This window comes from Malaclemys terrapin, chromosome 6 (assembly GCF_027887155.1).
Source record: "Malaclemys terrapin pileata isolate rMalTer1 chromosome 6, rMalTer1.hap1, whole genome shotgun sequence".
NCBI classification, from domain to species: domain Eukaryota; kingdom Metazoa; phylum Chordata; order Testudines; family Emydidae; genus Malaclemys; species Malaclemys terrapin.
Window position 1 is genome coordinate 51,182,125 of NC_071510.1, and position 15,895 is coordinate 51,198,019.

General features: G+C 41.5%; 1 protein-coding gene across 2 annotated transcripts in view; it reads left to right on the plus strand.

The window, feature by feature from the left end:
- SYK (spleen associated tyrosine kinase) overlaps positions 1-15,895 on the plus strand; it is a 76,071-nt gene that overhangs the window by 20,081 nt on the left and 40,095 nt on the right. For both annotated transcript variants that reach the window (XM_054032601.1, XM_054032602.1), the window contains exons 2-3: positions 11,986-12,438; positions 13,489-13,649. In XM_054032601.1, the coding sequence (XP_053888576.1) occupies positions 12,025-12,438; positions 13,489-13,649 (575 nt within the window). In that variant the 5' untranslated portion in view covers positions 11,986-12,024. The remainder of the gene's footprint in view (positions 1-11,985; positions 12,439-13,488; positions 13,650-15,895) is intronic.

Below are 15,895 nucleotides of genomic sequence, written 5' to 3' on the forward strand. Positions count from 1 at the left end.
ATAAATTGGCATAGCTCTGTTAAAGTCAGTGGAGCTATATGAATATTCAGTAGCTGAGAATCTGGCCTGTAATCCTGCAACCAATTCATAATTCTTCCCTGCCTCACTGGTGCTCCCTCACACTACTGGGGGAGATACATAGGGCTTAACTTTAACTCAAAGCCACATTCCTCCATGGATGGCATGTGAGGGACTCTTCAAGAGGAATTCTGGTAGACATTCCCATAATTCACCCTTGCCCCAGCTCTGACACCCCAAGAGAAGGTTTAGCATATGCTCATTTCCATGCCCAGCATCTGTGCTAACTAGTCCTGAGTGAGGTGGCAGGGGCACTGCCTTTTGGGGAGTCCTGTGCCACTGATGAGGTTTAGCTCTGCACAGTACCTACTTTCTCTAGCCATTCAATGACTGGCTCTTGCACAACTACACAAAACTGGGGGGGAAGGCTTCTTGCACCCTCTTTTCTCTTTGCACACATGCACTGGGCCAGTCACAGTCTGATCCTAAGTATTCACTGGGAGGTTGCAAGAGGAAAGACAAACCAAAGAGCATTCAGTGCATCCTTCAACACCATTCCCCTGAGCTCAGTTGACATATGATATTTGAGCCAGCTGGAATTCATGACTCTGTGCTGGGAATGGGGCTGCCACAGGCCCTTTTCTAATACTTAATGTGCATGATAAAAATGCTATACAAGGGCTAGGTAATATTATTCCAAGGTCAGTGCCCGGGTGGAAGTACCCCTTTAGAAGTAGCATATAGCTGCATAGCCCGAGAGCTTCTGCTTCTGAAGCCTGTTTGATGGCTCTTGTGAGTTGCTCTCCTTCCAGAGCAAGAAGAATGTTTCCTTTCTCACCTCCTTTGAAAGATGCTTCTTGATGGAATGATATAGGTTTAAATATAACTTTAAATATTCCCTCCACCCTGCAAAAAACCCAACAAGCTAGCAAAGTCTTGTTTCGTTTGTAGGTATAGCAGAAGGGATGAGTCCTGGTTCTGAACTTACTGTACATACTCGTTCATAAGCTGAATTTTTTTAGTAAAAAAGGGAAGCACCAGAGAAGGGGGTCGGCTTATGAACGGATATAGAGAGGGAGAGGTGGGACACAGCCACTCTTCCCAACAGAGGGAGCAAGGAGAGGCAGCAGAGCCAGAAGGGAAGAGGCAGGGCCAGAGTCTCTCCGCTTCTGGCCACGCTGCTCTCCCCCCAGCCTACGAAACAGCTGCAGCTCCAGGGCTGGCAGGCTGCAGCTGTGCCATTCAGCCCCGCCCCCCAGAGCAGGCTGTGGCCATGCTGGCTGGCCCGCCGGAGCACACTGCGGCCATACCGCCCGTCCCAGCCTGCTGGAACATGCTGCGGCCACGCTGCCCAGTGTGGCCCGCCGGAGCAGGCTGCGGCCGCGCTGCCCAGCTTGCCAGAGCAGCTCCAGCCAGGCCAGAGACATCCTCCCCTGGTCCTCCCCAGATAAGGCAGGTGGGAAGGGATGAGATGGGGAAAGTGTGGGGGTCCCGGGCTAGAGGTGGGGTCATGTGGGAGTGGTAACAGGGGTTACTCCCCTGACTCCTAGCTTCTCCCCACCCCAAAAATTTCCCCACCCGTTGCTGTCCCAGACTGTCAGGGTAAGCAGCTAGTGCGCCGGGACACTTTGTTTACTTGGGTTTACCTCTGTGCCTGCGGACGCTCGAGGTAAACAAACCATCTCAGCCCACCAGCGGCTTATCCTGATGGCTCAGGAGCCAAAGTTTGCTGACTCCTGAATTACAGGGTCGGCTTATGAACGGGTCGTAAAAATTTTCCATTTTTACTTATCCATCTTGGGAGGGTCGGCTCATAAATGAACCGGTTTATAATCGAGTATATACGGTAGTTTCCTTTCGATTCATACTTTTTTCCTTCATTTGAATTCCAACTCAGTCTTTTGTTTTATGTTGGGCTTTAACCACACTAGAGAAAGTGACCTGGAGAATCTCCCATTCTTCAATTTTTATGTTTAAAATGCACCTATTACTAAATTGTATTAAACACCATGTACTTCATTTTCTAAAAAGAAACCAATTCAGTGACTAATTTAGAGTAGGAACTATACTGTGATTGTACAGCCAATCACTTCCTTTGCCAACAACAGTACTCATCTTCACAGCATATAGCATCTTCACTGAAAGGAGATCTCTCTTTTATAAGATACTAAAATCAAACAGGTAAGATCTGACTAAATCCTGGGAAAATTACCAGAGATGAATTTTCATAGAGATGGGGTTTCATAAATTCAGAATACTGACTCCTGTCTTATAGCTAAAAGTCTTACGAGCTAAGAAATGTCAGTAACTGAAATACTGCAGCACTAATAGATTTGTTTATTAATTCTGTGTGTTATCTGAAATTTCTGATGGATACCAAGAAAATACTGCCTTTATTTTTATTTAATTTTAGAACACCTTTATTGATTTTAAAACAGTAACATGGTAATGGCAAATGCAAAATAAATAAAACAAGTTGCAGTTACTTTCATCAAATAATTCTGTCACTATTCTGTATCTATGGCAATTATATGAGAGAATATATAGCAGATATTTGCTGTGTTCTGGATGTGTTTTAGTAGCCAGGTGACATTTGGACATGTTTAGCTTTTCCTGAGCCACTGTGAAAGTTATCACTTAAACATGCCTATGTGAAATCCATTGCTTTGGGATTATATGTTTTTAGTTTTTGCTGAACCTAATCTGGCAGAATTGGTTTACCTAGGTTCATATTTCTTGAAGTTTACTTGGAGTTTTCAGGTCCATATGAACACAGGAATTCCAAATGAACCTTCCAGTGAAACATGTCAGTTTAATAAGAGAGTATATGTGCGGGGGCTCAATGGCCCCAGAATAAAGTAAAGAGCGTTTCACAAATAGCAGCAGAACAAAAGGACCATTTCCCAGTGCTTGTGGAAAAGGGCACGCTACCTGATCTATACTTAGAGATATTTCTTATGCCAGAAGATCGCACAAGGCAGATGGCTGATAGTGTCTGCTGGATGAAAGAGCCCAGGCAGATTGAGAGAAGGTTCTGGGTCTGCCCATGTCTTTAATAATGTTCCCCAAACCTTTGTGAATTTCAAGGTCATGTGAAATCCCAAACCATGTACGTTTCAGCTGGTTTGTTTCAAAGAGAGAGTTCTTGCCTTCCTTTTTGACCCTTGGCTTTGGTTCCTAATGCCGACCCTGACCACTAGACTAGACTGCTCACATCCCGGTCAGCTGACACTCTATCCCAGGGGTTGACAACCTTTCAGAAGTGGTGTGCCAAGTTTTCATTTATTCACTCTAATTTAAGGTTTCGTGTGCCAGTAATACACTTTAATGTTTTTAGAAGGTCTCGTTCTATAAGTCTATAATATATAACTAAACTATTGTTGTATGTAAAGTAAATAAGGTTTTTAAAATGTTTAAGAAGCTTCATTTAAAATTAAATTAAAATGCAGAGCACCCCGGACAGGTGGCCAGGACCCGGGCAGTGTGAGTGCCACTGAAAATCACCTTGCGTGCCTCCTTCGGCACGCATGCCATAGGTTGCCTATCCCTGCTCTAGCCACTCCAGTTGAAACTCCTTTTGTTTTAGATGGGGCCGTGTGATTAACCTAGCCTTAGTTAGTTAATTAAAGGGTGAGTTCAAAGCAACTGAGAGGTCTCCGATTCATCCAGTCATTAGTACCTCTCAGTTTAACAGTACAAGGCAGCAAAAGGAAACTAGGGCTTTCGGGGTGGGCTGTAACTTGAGAAATCCTTGGTGAAATTACCCAAAATTTGGATGTCTAGCACTCCCCCGTGAGGCACATCAAATTTCATAGCAGTCCAGTTAACCATTTGGATTTTAGAGCACGTGCAAGAGTTGGGTTTTGAAGCATATAAAATGGTGGGAATGGGAAACCCTCTAGCTGTTTTTCTGTATTGGTACAAGTGCAATATAAAAAAAGTATATTTTCTTAAATACTGTTTTCAGCTGTAATAATTTGTCAACCTTTATATAAAAGCGGAATTGCACAAAATTAATGAAAGTTACAACATATATTACCTAGGTGTGTTTTGGAAGCTATGTTGAGGAAGGTTTTAGGCACATGGTCTGGTATGTTTTCTTGGGTAATACAGAAGACAGTGTTCTGAAATGAAAGACTGCAGAAATAAAGCTGTGCACAGGAAGATGCAGCCTTAAATGCTGATTATGCCCTGTGGTATCCTTTCCCTCTCAATTGTTTTACCTTCTACAAAGTTATATATTCATTAATCTTTTAATAACTTGCATTCCAAAGCTTCTAAGAATGATGTATTTAAACAGCTAGTACAATGATATGTAATTTAATTGCCCACAATGGTAGATGAAATTCTTTGCAGCTTGTTTCACATATTTTGCTTGGTTTTGATTATGTTGACATAATCCCCTATGTTGCCCGAGAGATTTCTTTAAAAGTCTTGAACTTTTGTTTGAATTATAAAGCTGATGAATTTGGGCCTTCATTTCCTTCTGATGAGCAGACATGATACCAGTCCTTACAGTCAATTAAATTACTTTTCCCCTTCTTTGCAAAAGAAAAGACAAGAAAAGGAGGCATCTATCTCCTTCTTAATTAATGATTTTTTTTATATTTATTTGTATACAGTGATATTATCTGTTCACTGCAAAATACTAAGCAGCATTTCCTCCGGTTCTTGTTTCTTAGACTCCAAGTACCCAATAGAAATGCAGCGTGTATAATGATTTTTCTTTGCAGTAGAGACAAGTTAAATTGCGCGAATAAGAGTTTATTTTGTTGAAAACAGGACTGAGCACACGTAGTTCCAGGACCCAGCCGGGGTGCTAGAACAATCTGTATAGTGGGGGGTGCCGAGAGCCATTGAACCAAACTGTAAACCCTGTATATGATGGAAAGCACTTCAAGCCAGGGGGGTGCAGAAGCACCCCCTGCACCCCTAGTTCCTGCAGCTATGGGCCCAGTATACTATCTGGCCTGATCTACAGACGCACATGTGCTTAACTTTATGTAGGTGAGTCGTTCTGTTTCAGTAGAACTATTCCTGGGCATGTTTGCGGGACTGACTCCATTGGGTGTTGCTCTTGTTCCCCTGATCCAGCAAAGCACTTATACACAAACTTACCTTTAAGCATGGGATTTATCCCATTTACAGTTCTTTGGTATCCTCATTTGCTTAAAGTTGAATATGTGCATATGTACTTTGCAGGGTCATGGTCATGCAGTGACTGGAGAGTTGAGCCATAGTTTGTATGAGTATATAGTGGTATTTCATTTAACTTGTACTGGGATGGAACTGAAAGTGTAACATTTTGTATCTGAAACTAATACCATGGTTCAAAAAGTGATATAAGGACTAGTTTAAATGTTTAATTGGAAAACTTCATTACATTTCAATAAGGTAAATTATGATATATACAACATAAATGGTTGAGTGTATTAAAGTTAAACTTATAAAATGTATCTTATGGTGTATCAGCAGCTAATTTAGATTTTTGGAGAACAGGTGTAAATAAATCCTTCATTCCTATTCTAAGATGTATGGCCCCAGTTTGGCAAAGTATACAAACAAGTGCTTAAGTCATCCCTCTTCATCAAATTACTTCAGCACATGCTCTAGTCTTCTTAGTGGGACTTAAGCACATGCCTGAAGTTAATGACTTATGTACGGACTTTGCTGAATAGGGATGGCCTGCTGAAGAAGGGCCTTGAGAAATAAGTGAGCTTCTGTATTCTGCAACTGTTGTAGACCATTTTATCAATTTCAAGCAAAACCCAATTAGGAACACATGACAATAGCATACCCTGGATAAAATAGAGAGATAAATGGCTGGTGAGATGGGTATCAGAGAGAAGCAGGTGGACCTTCTGGTTAAGAAATATAAAGCAATAAGCATTCTTGACCGTTATTGCATCACTGGCCTCCATTCTGAGAAAGGTAGTCAAGGGTGACCCGCAAATTCAGGCAGTCTCAAAAGTAACAGCTGTACTTCCTGAATAATAAGCATGCACAAGCCACCAGCTAGATTCTCAAAATATTTTCTTCTGCCCACAAGCTGCACCTCTATCTTGTTTGAGTTGAGTCTTAACTAGCTGTTTCTCATTCAGATAATAAAATGTCTAGATAGATGGTCCATAATGGATTTATTTAAAAGGAACCTAATGGTGTTGTGTCATCGGCACTTAAGGGAGAACAGACAGCAGCAAATTTATATTTTTAGTGATACTTAAAGTAACAGTTGCTTAAGCGTTTGTTGAACAAAGTTCCAAGATATTTTTCTTCTTTTTCCTTTAGTAGAAAATTGCTTTTACAAATTGTACTGTATGTTCTTTGACTGCATAATGAATTTAAATAAGATTACATATATATGGATATAAAAACATACTTGCTAGGCAGAATATTGAGTGGTCCCTATAATTTTTCCATATACAAAAAATCCCTTTGGACTTTGATACCAGAAATCTATTCAGGCAGCTAAAATAAAAAGCCATAATTTATATCCGTTGTTTTTACTGGAAAAAAATGTTTTTAATCGTTCTAGAATCTTGGTCTTTATGAAGTTCACCCTACATTTCCATATCTAGATATGCTGAAGGCAGTGTCTGTTGTAACCAGCATATTGTATTTGCATTTAGTACTGACTTTCACTGAGACTTAGGCTTCTAAATCACTTAGGCATTCTTGAAAATTTTGGCCCTGTGACTGCTAATGTGACTGACTTCCAAATTCTTTACTACTTTTTAAGAGTAAAATGAGTTTTCTGAAGCTTTGTTTTCATTAGGTTTCTGAATTAACAGCAACATAGAAACATGACATCATAGTGTCAGGCAGCCTTGACTTCTGTAGCCATTGGATCATACCCTTAATTAACCAGGAAGCTCAGCATTGTCCATTCCCACGCTAGGATATTTTTTTTTTCTTTTCAAACATGATGCTACTAGAAATGGTGCTGTAATGCATGCATGTAAGATGAGGCAAAGACACTGGAAACAAGGTTTATGTATATTTCAGCTTGGAAATAAATCCTTATAAAATATACTAGAGTATTCTACTTTGATTGTCCCCAAACGCTACAGCTGGCAATAATGTTACTGCAGTGTTTTGAGCTATCACTGCAGAACACCACACCATTCTTAACAGGGGAATCACATGGGCTTATTTTGGTTAGTCTTCTGATTTGTGAATGCTTGGAATTAGCAGTAGCACTGTTTGGCAGTGGGGAAGTGCCATGTCAGATTCTGCTACATCACCGCTCTGTCCGTTTCTCAGCTAACCACTGAGCGGCAGTACTCTGTGAAGGGATCAAGTGGTTTGAAGAGTGGGAGGGGGATCAGGGCTGGGTCAGGAGTTGGGGCGTGGGAAGAGGCTCAGGGTTCAGGCGCTGAGCGACGCTTACCTCAAGTGGCTCCCGGAAGCAGTGGCATGTCCCTTCTCTGGCTCCTACACGTGGAGCAGCCCTGACCCTGCTAGAGCGCTGGAGTGAGGCCATGCCGCTGCTTCCAGGAGCAGCGTGGTGCGGCCCCTGACCATGCGCCCCAGAGCAGGTTCATACCGCACCCCGGTGCCTCAGCTGGAGCGCCGGAGCAGGGCCGAGCCACATGGTGCGGCCCCTGACTTGGCGCCCCGGCTGGAGCTCGCAGGCTGGTTTAAAATGGCTTGCGGGCCGGATCCGACACATGGGCCGTAGTTTGCCCACCCCTGCCCTAGGTCCTTGCATGATTGTCCTACCTAACAGCCTGCTAATTATGGTCTGCTTATTTTGGTGCCTGTAGGCAGAGACAAGGGTCACTCAAGGGTCTTTGGCTGAACCAGCTCTTGGAAGAGTCCATTGCTGGCTGTCTTACCTCTGTTAGTTCTATTTAGTTAAGTAGACTTATATCTGACACCTTCTGGGGACTTTTCTCATTCCTCTGACAAGTCTGTAACTCACTGTTTTGGGAGTGTGGTATGTTTTTGATGCTATTACTCTTCTTTTACTCTTCTTTGTATTTAGTTTAATCATATAAACAGTTGAAATAAATATTATGATTTGTTCCTGGAAATTCTTATTAGTGCTAATGGGTGTTCATCCAATTTTTCAGTTTCAAGCATTTTTAATGTAAAATAGTTACAGCTTTGTTTTAGATAATTATTTTTAAGAAATGAAATTTTGCCCTTCAACACTTCAGAATAGTTATAAATCCTAGTGTGTTTATTCTAACACAAAATTCTTTATAACAAGCAAATAATGGATTATATTCATGTGTTTGGCTTATATTTGTCTGCTGTAGCCTGTTATAACTAAAACAACTATGTCTGTGGATCAGAGACCACTCGAGACAATCTGGTGCTCCAGCAGTTCGGCGCCACCCCCAGTCCAGAGAGCCTATATTGTGCGACAGAGTGTGATGACAGCTACAGCAGTCACCAGCAGTGTGGGAGGTTGAGTGTGGAGGGTGTCTGGGAGAAGCAGGGGGTGCATGATGGGTGCTTGCAGGAGACTGGGGGGATTGTGTGGGAGGTGGGGGTATTTGGAGGAAGCATGTGGTGCATGGTGGGTGCCTATAGGAGGCTGGGGGGGGGTGGGGAGGGTTGTGTGGGAGGTGGAGAAGCAGAGTTATCCCTGATTCACTCTCACCTCCTCCCCTGCACACATCCCTGTCAGGAGCAATTACCAGGTGCCCAGCTGCCCCTGCCTCATAGCTGCTGAGCCCAGAAAAATTGGAGGCACGTCCCATTGCTGCTTTCCGCCCTCAAATCTAGCACTTTGCACTGTGTGTGTGCAAGGGCCTTTCCAGTTTGACTGGCATGGGGCCATTAAAGCGCTATGTGTTAAGGTGCTCTGCAATTCATATCTCCATAGACCAGTTTGTGGCACCCCGTAAAATCACTTCTCCCAGAAATCTGCTACCTGAGGCAGCGGCCTAGTTTGCCTATAGCTAGAGTGGTGTCTGGTGTAGATAGCAAGAAAGAAACTCTTCATATACTTTAAAGCACAACATAAAATTCAAATTTACTTTTGCTCTATTTTATTTACCCTACATTTCCTTTCATTTTTTCATCCTAATTTGTTTTATTTTTCCATGTTGTGTATATCCTGTTTCCCAGAACATAACTGTATTTTAATAACTGCACAGTGAATTCAGAAAGCAGGCTCTGACACTGGTCTAATGAACCCGAAGTATAACAAATAGAGCAAGAGTGGGAAGCAAATATATTGTTGAAATGATAAATCACAAAAAAAATCAACTTTTAAGCATCTATTAACCTAAATGTCTGTTTACTGAATGCATTATATGAGAGTGACTTCACATATTCAATGTTAGGAGCTTTGGATCTATCATTAGATGCCCAATGGATTCCTTGAAGAAAAGCCTTCATAGTTTTCATCTTGTGCAGACAGTCTTAGCCTTGTGAATAGTTATTTTGTATGAAATCAATGTTTGATACCCCTTATACATCACCATTTATTTTGGTCTTAACTCAATTCTCAATTTTCATTGGTGATTTTATGCCATTTTAATTTCTTTTAATTTATTTTTTCATATTTAATGCATAAAAACTGCATTAATAGATTAAGATTAAGAACATAAATGTCCAGACACCAGGCTATTCAGAAGTGTAGGGAACCTGTCAGCACTGTGGGTGACAAAAAATCCCAGGCAAGGTTTAAGTAGAGGTGTGTAGCAAGTGATTCTCTTAAACCACAGATTTTTGTTTCAGACCAACCAGGGTAGTAAATACTGCGCTGCATGTAAACTGTTATGTGGGGCTGCAGTAGCTCTGTAGCTCCAACATGCCCCTTTCCTGGCACAAAGTGAAGACAAGAAGATTCACATAGCAACAGATCTCCTGGCCCTGGCCCCAGTCCCATATGTGTCCTGAACCCTGTTATGCAAGGGCTGCAGACCCCCTGTATAGACTCCCTAAAATCCTACCCCTTCCCTTTGACACTGAAATGGCACTAGTTCTGCTGCTGGGGATCCTGCACAGCAACCGAGTAAGGAATTGCCCTTTTCTGAGGCCTGGTCTACATCTAAAAATTAGAGGGACCTAGTTACATCACTCAGGACTGTGAAAAATTTTGTGCCCTGACCACATAGGTCAACCTAATCCCCCGATATATATGTGGCTAGGTCAACAGGAAAATTCATCCATCAACCTAGCTACTGTCTCTTAGAGAGTTGGATTAACTAAATTGACAGAAAAACACTTTCTGTAGTGTAGACATAGGAAGCACCTGTAACAGCTTCATGCGGCACTGTAACAGCACAGCTTCAGGGATGTGGCTGTGATGCTGTAGTGGCTGTACTATAGACACGGCCTAAAGAAAAGGATGTACTGCATTCATGCAGCAAGCTATCACCAGTAAATTATAACCGCTTCATTTCACAGTTGTTTTTTTTCAGACTTAACAAAACATCCCTTCTTCACTGAGGCTGTAGTCTCTAAACAAAATCATTTTCTTATTAATGAATGTGGGAAAATATGTGGGGAAAATTTTCTTAATAAGTTCCTCTCTTCATGCTGGGCTATCTCAGAAGCAGTCACACTACATTTCTATATCTCACATTTGGGCTGAAAATAAGTATATAAAAATTAGCTCAAAGGATATATATTATCTGAACATTGTAAGCACCTGAAAATAGGAACTTGGATGAAAGAGTCTTATGAAATCATAACCACAGCTGCAGTGCTATAAAAAGACATGTTTGGTCATGTCATATATAGTCTACTGCTAGTTTTAAAAGTGCAACACCTAGTTTTTGGTCCCTCATAGTGGAACAAAGTGGAAGTGAAAAGTGGGAGGTGTCTTTCTGCATCTGTAATCTTGAATATTCTTCTGTAGATGTCATAGTCCAGTGGGATCCATAGATGGTCTCTTTGAACTGGCCAGAAATAATCTGGCACAGCAGGGTCCAAAGTAATGCAATAGGCTGGTCTACCTTAGCCTATAAAATCCACTGTTTATTTGTAGACAGACTAGTAAAGTTGTAAAACAGCATCCCAGTGTAAGTACTATGGATTAAACATGGAGTCAAATTCTCAGTTGGTGTACGTTTGTCAGCATTACTCCATCAACTTCAGCATGGCCCATTGTTTCTATTTCTAACAAACACTAGCTTTTAAAAACTGAAACATTGTATCAAGTGAATACTATTAATAAATTGTTTAAACAGCAAGAACCAAAAACTGCCCTCAGTTACATGCATACAACACCAGTTTAAAACTATGGGGGTCACACAAATATGTCTCAGGGCAGAATTTGGTCCTTTGTCATTATGAGCATCCTTTGGCTTATTTTAAGAAAAAAATATTACTGCTTTAATTAAGAAAAAACAAACAAATCATGATTCTGTCAATACAGATTTGAAGTATTTGCATTTGATATGCAAAAGGGAAACAGTTATTCAAATGTAATGTCTGTATGTTGCTATACATAAACATATGTTGTCCCCCATATTCCGTAATCTTGTACTCTAAAACTCAAAGTGCTCAGCTTTCTTTCAGATGATGGGTTCATGATGCATGTGCAAGACTTAGCACTTTCAATGTAGTCACTTTATAAAAAAAAACAAAAAACCTAAATATACAAAATGGCATCCTTCATGCAGGTTCAGGGGCCAGACAAAATTGTTCTGAGGGCCTAGCCACTCCCAGGGCATGCAATGCATGCACTGCATACATGGACTGCATGCCATTGGTTCTAGGGTATGTTCTGCCATCATCCCATATGCAGACTGCCCTTTGAGTTCGATGGGAGGTTTGCATGAAACATTGCAGGAAATGTCCTTATGCCTTTTTGGTCCAAAAAATGGTAATCTCATGTCTGTGTAGTACAGTGACAAAACAGTTAGGACCCCATCCTGCTCCTGTTGAAGCCAATGGCAAAACTCCCTTTGACTTAAATGGGGAAGGATTATTACCAAATTCCTCAAAATGTCATCTTTTGTTTTTTCCAGTGGATGCTTATTTTTCCTTCTTTCTTTTCAGGTACAAAACATTAGTCCTTGCTGATCAAAAGGAAAAGCCATGGCCACCAACATGGCTAACAGTGCTAACCATCTGCCCTACTTTTTTGGCAATATTACACGTGAAGAAGCAGAAGATTACCTGCTGCAAGGAGGACTGAGTGATGGACTATATCTGTTGCGCCAGAGTCGAAACTACCTTGGTGGTTTTGCTTTGTCCCTGGCACATGGAAGGAAGGTTCATCACTACACAATTGAAAGAGAGCTGAGTGGCTCTTATGCCATTGCAGGAGGGAAGTCACATATGAGTCCTGCTGAACTCATTAACTATCACTCAGACGAAGCTGATGGTCTTGTTTGTCTACTGAGGAGACCTTGCAACCGGCCACCAGGTGTTGAGCCAAAAACAGGACCATTTGAGGATTTAAAAGAGACCCTTATCAGGGAATATGTCAAACAAACTTGGAACCTACAGGTAAATGCAATCCCATTTCTGCAATAGAGATGCTTCACTCTGAAATTTTTAAAAAGTCAGTATTATATGGGTTCCAACCCACTGCTACTGCTATGTGGTAGTTAGGTTTGTGTTACTGCTGCTATATTTGCTTGTGATTTACAAGCCTTTTTTTTTTTTCAGTACATTGTATTAACTTGGCAATAAATGTATTCTTTCCTGAAATGTGGCATAGTTTATCATTTATTTTTTTAAGTGTTATAAGACCAAGTCTCTCATTGCATCTCTCTATGCCAATCAGGATTGAAAACAAACCAAAAAAGGAAAATAGGTAATAGTTAACTGTTAAACACACACACTTTTTTTTTTTTTTTTTAAGGAAAGTTGTTGTACACAGAGTGTATGTTTGTGCTTGGCGCGCAAGTTATTTTGTGTTGCATCCTCCCCTCCTGGTCTGCTTTGTTTGTCTGTCTATTTAGATTGTATGCAATTTAGAACAGGAACTTGTCTTCCTACATAGCTGTGAGTTTAAGCACAGCATTTTTATACCAAAAGCGTTAGTCTGTTGGTCTGTGAAAACCCATTTGAACCAGTATAGGCAAGCCACCCTAAGGGGCAGTACACCACTAGAGGAGTTTACAGGTTCAGTGACTAGCCTTAATCATGCGGCATGCCCCACAGTTTTAGTTTCTAGGGGAGCTGTGGTAACTCTCCACCTACTGGAGTTCCAAAGAATCCCTAGCTCAAAATGATACGTAAACCATTCATAAACATATACAATACGGTCTCCCAAAGATACCTATTGCAAAATCTATCACAAACATAAACCCCAGATATCTGAATTTCAGAGTGTCTGCCTGAATTTAGTTTCTGCCCTATGAATCCAAAACTTATATAGTAACCAAATTAATTTTATCTAAAACTCTGATTATTCGCAGAGTTTGGATGTGTCTCACACAGTCCAGTAATTGGCATTTAATATAATGTTGTGTTTGTTGTGTTTTGTTTTGTTTTTTGCACTGTAACAGAAAACAGTATAACTGACCCTTCTGCGCTTTGCCCACTCTGCAGGGTAATGCCCTCGAACAAGCTATTATTAGTCAAAAACCACAGCTGGAGAAGCTGATTGCCACTACTGCCCATGAGAAGATGCCTTGGTTCCATGGGAAGATCTCTAGGGAAGAATCAGAGCACCGTGTTCTTTTAGGGACAAAGACCAATGGAAAATTTTTGTGAGTACTTTCATCTCTGGTAGTAGTAGTTTCTACCATAGTTGCTGCACCTTTTCGTTAACTAAATCATGAATGAGACTGTGAGAAAGGAGTTGGGTCATTCACTGTGGGAAAGCCCAATGCAGTGTGACATTCATTGCTGCTAACCATTCCAAAGCTAAGCAGATGTCTTCTGAGATTAGTTTTTTCACCTTTACTCAAATGAAAATATAGAGTGAAAGCAAGGATCATGTTTTGTTCAAGCAGACATTGAGGTTAAATCTGTATGAAGCAGCAGAGGAATTCAGAGTGTCAAGAAAATTCCATTCAGCTTTATATTATGAGTGAAAGTTTAGTACTTAATGTGATATCAAAGAAATACAAAATACTGGTAAACTATGTTAACATTTAGTGTCCATAATTATTTGTTTTTCAAGGAGGCAATGACAATACTTTGTTCTGCAACTAAGTGGTAGCAAGAATGTAATTAAATAATGCTACTTTTACTTTATCTTCCATTCTGTGTCTATTTCTCTATCCACTCATATGACCCCTCTACTGTTTACCTGATCACAAACAAGACATTTTGGGTAATGATTAATCAGAGCCAGTTTGTCAGGAGAAGAAGTGGACTGAAAATTTTCCAGGGGAACAGTTTTCTCTTGGAAAATGCTAATTTGACTCAATCAAAACATTTTGTTGGTTGAATTCAATCCGGAATTATAAATTGTTCTGGTGCCTCAGAAAATGCATTTTCAGATTAATTTACTATTCATCGAACAAATTTTGCCTAGTTGTAGTCACAGTTCCCTCCCTTGTCTGCTCCTGGATCAATGCAGCTACACACTGTAAAATGGACAAGGGGCAAAGTGACAGTCTAGCCCTGAGTCATTTTCCTGTAATAATTTGCCCAATATGTGTTTTCCACGGTAGAAGTTGGGAAATAAACCACTCCTTTATTAAACAGGAACAATAACTCCAAAACTTGTGTGGGTGATAGAAAGGAAACAAAGCTTTAGGTTAAGGTCACACACGTCACATAAATACTCCTTACAAACAACGACGGATAGCAATGTGTATGATAAGACTCTACCATGTATTTATAGACTAAGTACTGTATGCACTTGTTTCTGTGACAGTAGTTGCTCTGAAACAGATTACATGTTTTTTTCTCTTGCTGGTACAGACAGGCAAGCTTGGCAGCTACCTGGAATGTAGAATTTCTGTGACTTCTCAATAGGCGTTCTCATCTTCCCGCTATTTCTTGGAATTTACTTCATATGTGGTCTGAGTTAAGACATGCAACTGAGCATCTCCAGCAGCCTGCTTGTGGCAGATGTCTTTGTTTTCTGGAATCTGTACACATATCATGGAAGCAGCTTCCAAAGCAGAAGAAGCCTAACAACAAATAGAAGAAGGTGCAAGAGCTGTCCTTCCTGAAACAGTTCTTTTGCCTTCTGTGGAGATAAGTGCTTTCTGGTCACTGTGAACATCTGCTATTCCCAGTAGGTGTTGGGCAGTTATGGCTTCAGCTTGCTTGAGATGGTTCTCAGTGGCTTTATGGGAGAACCTGGAGTCAGTACGCAGCTTAGTGTAACGGGGTTCACTCACCATTCTGGCACCTCCTGCCGTCTATAATGTGAATTAGCTCTGCATGTCAGTGCACTCTCTTCAGGTGGTACCTCGCCCCCGTCACTCCTGCTCTAGGACCCACGTCTCTCCAAGGACTGCAGCCGTGCCACACACTGTGCTTCCCCCCATTCTGGGGGACCTGCAGTCCACTGTTCAGCCATTTCCCTTAGTGGCTACTGCAGCGAATTGTCTGGCCCAGCATCCTTTTTGCCTTTGCCTCAAGGCCTCAGCCTGCAAACCCCAGCAGCCAGCCAGGATGTCTAGGGTACTGGCAGTTCTCTCAGCCCTCCAGAGACAGTCCTTCCTCCTTGGGCTCCCAGCATACAACTGCCTTCCTCTGCCCTGCAGCCCCTGATCGGCTGCCTCCTGAGCAGCCTCCCTAGGGCTCTATTAATCCCTTAAAGCCCAGAGTGGGGCAAGCACCCCATCACACTTAGCAAGGCGGGAGCTCACTTGGTGTGGCAGAGACCTGAAGTCTACATGAAATTAGAAGAGATTGAGGTTGAAGACAGCTAGGGTTTGGTAGAAGTAAGGTATGCCAAGGGTTTCCAGCACACTATCCCTTTCAGTAGTAGGCTTGAGTCAATTGCTGTCATCTGATTTCTCGAACCATTCTGGCCTTTCCCTTTAAAAAA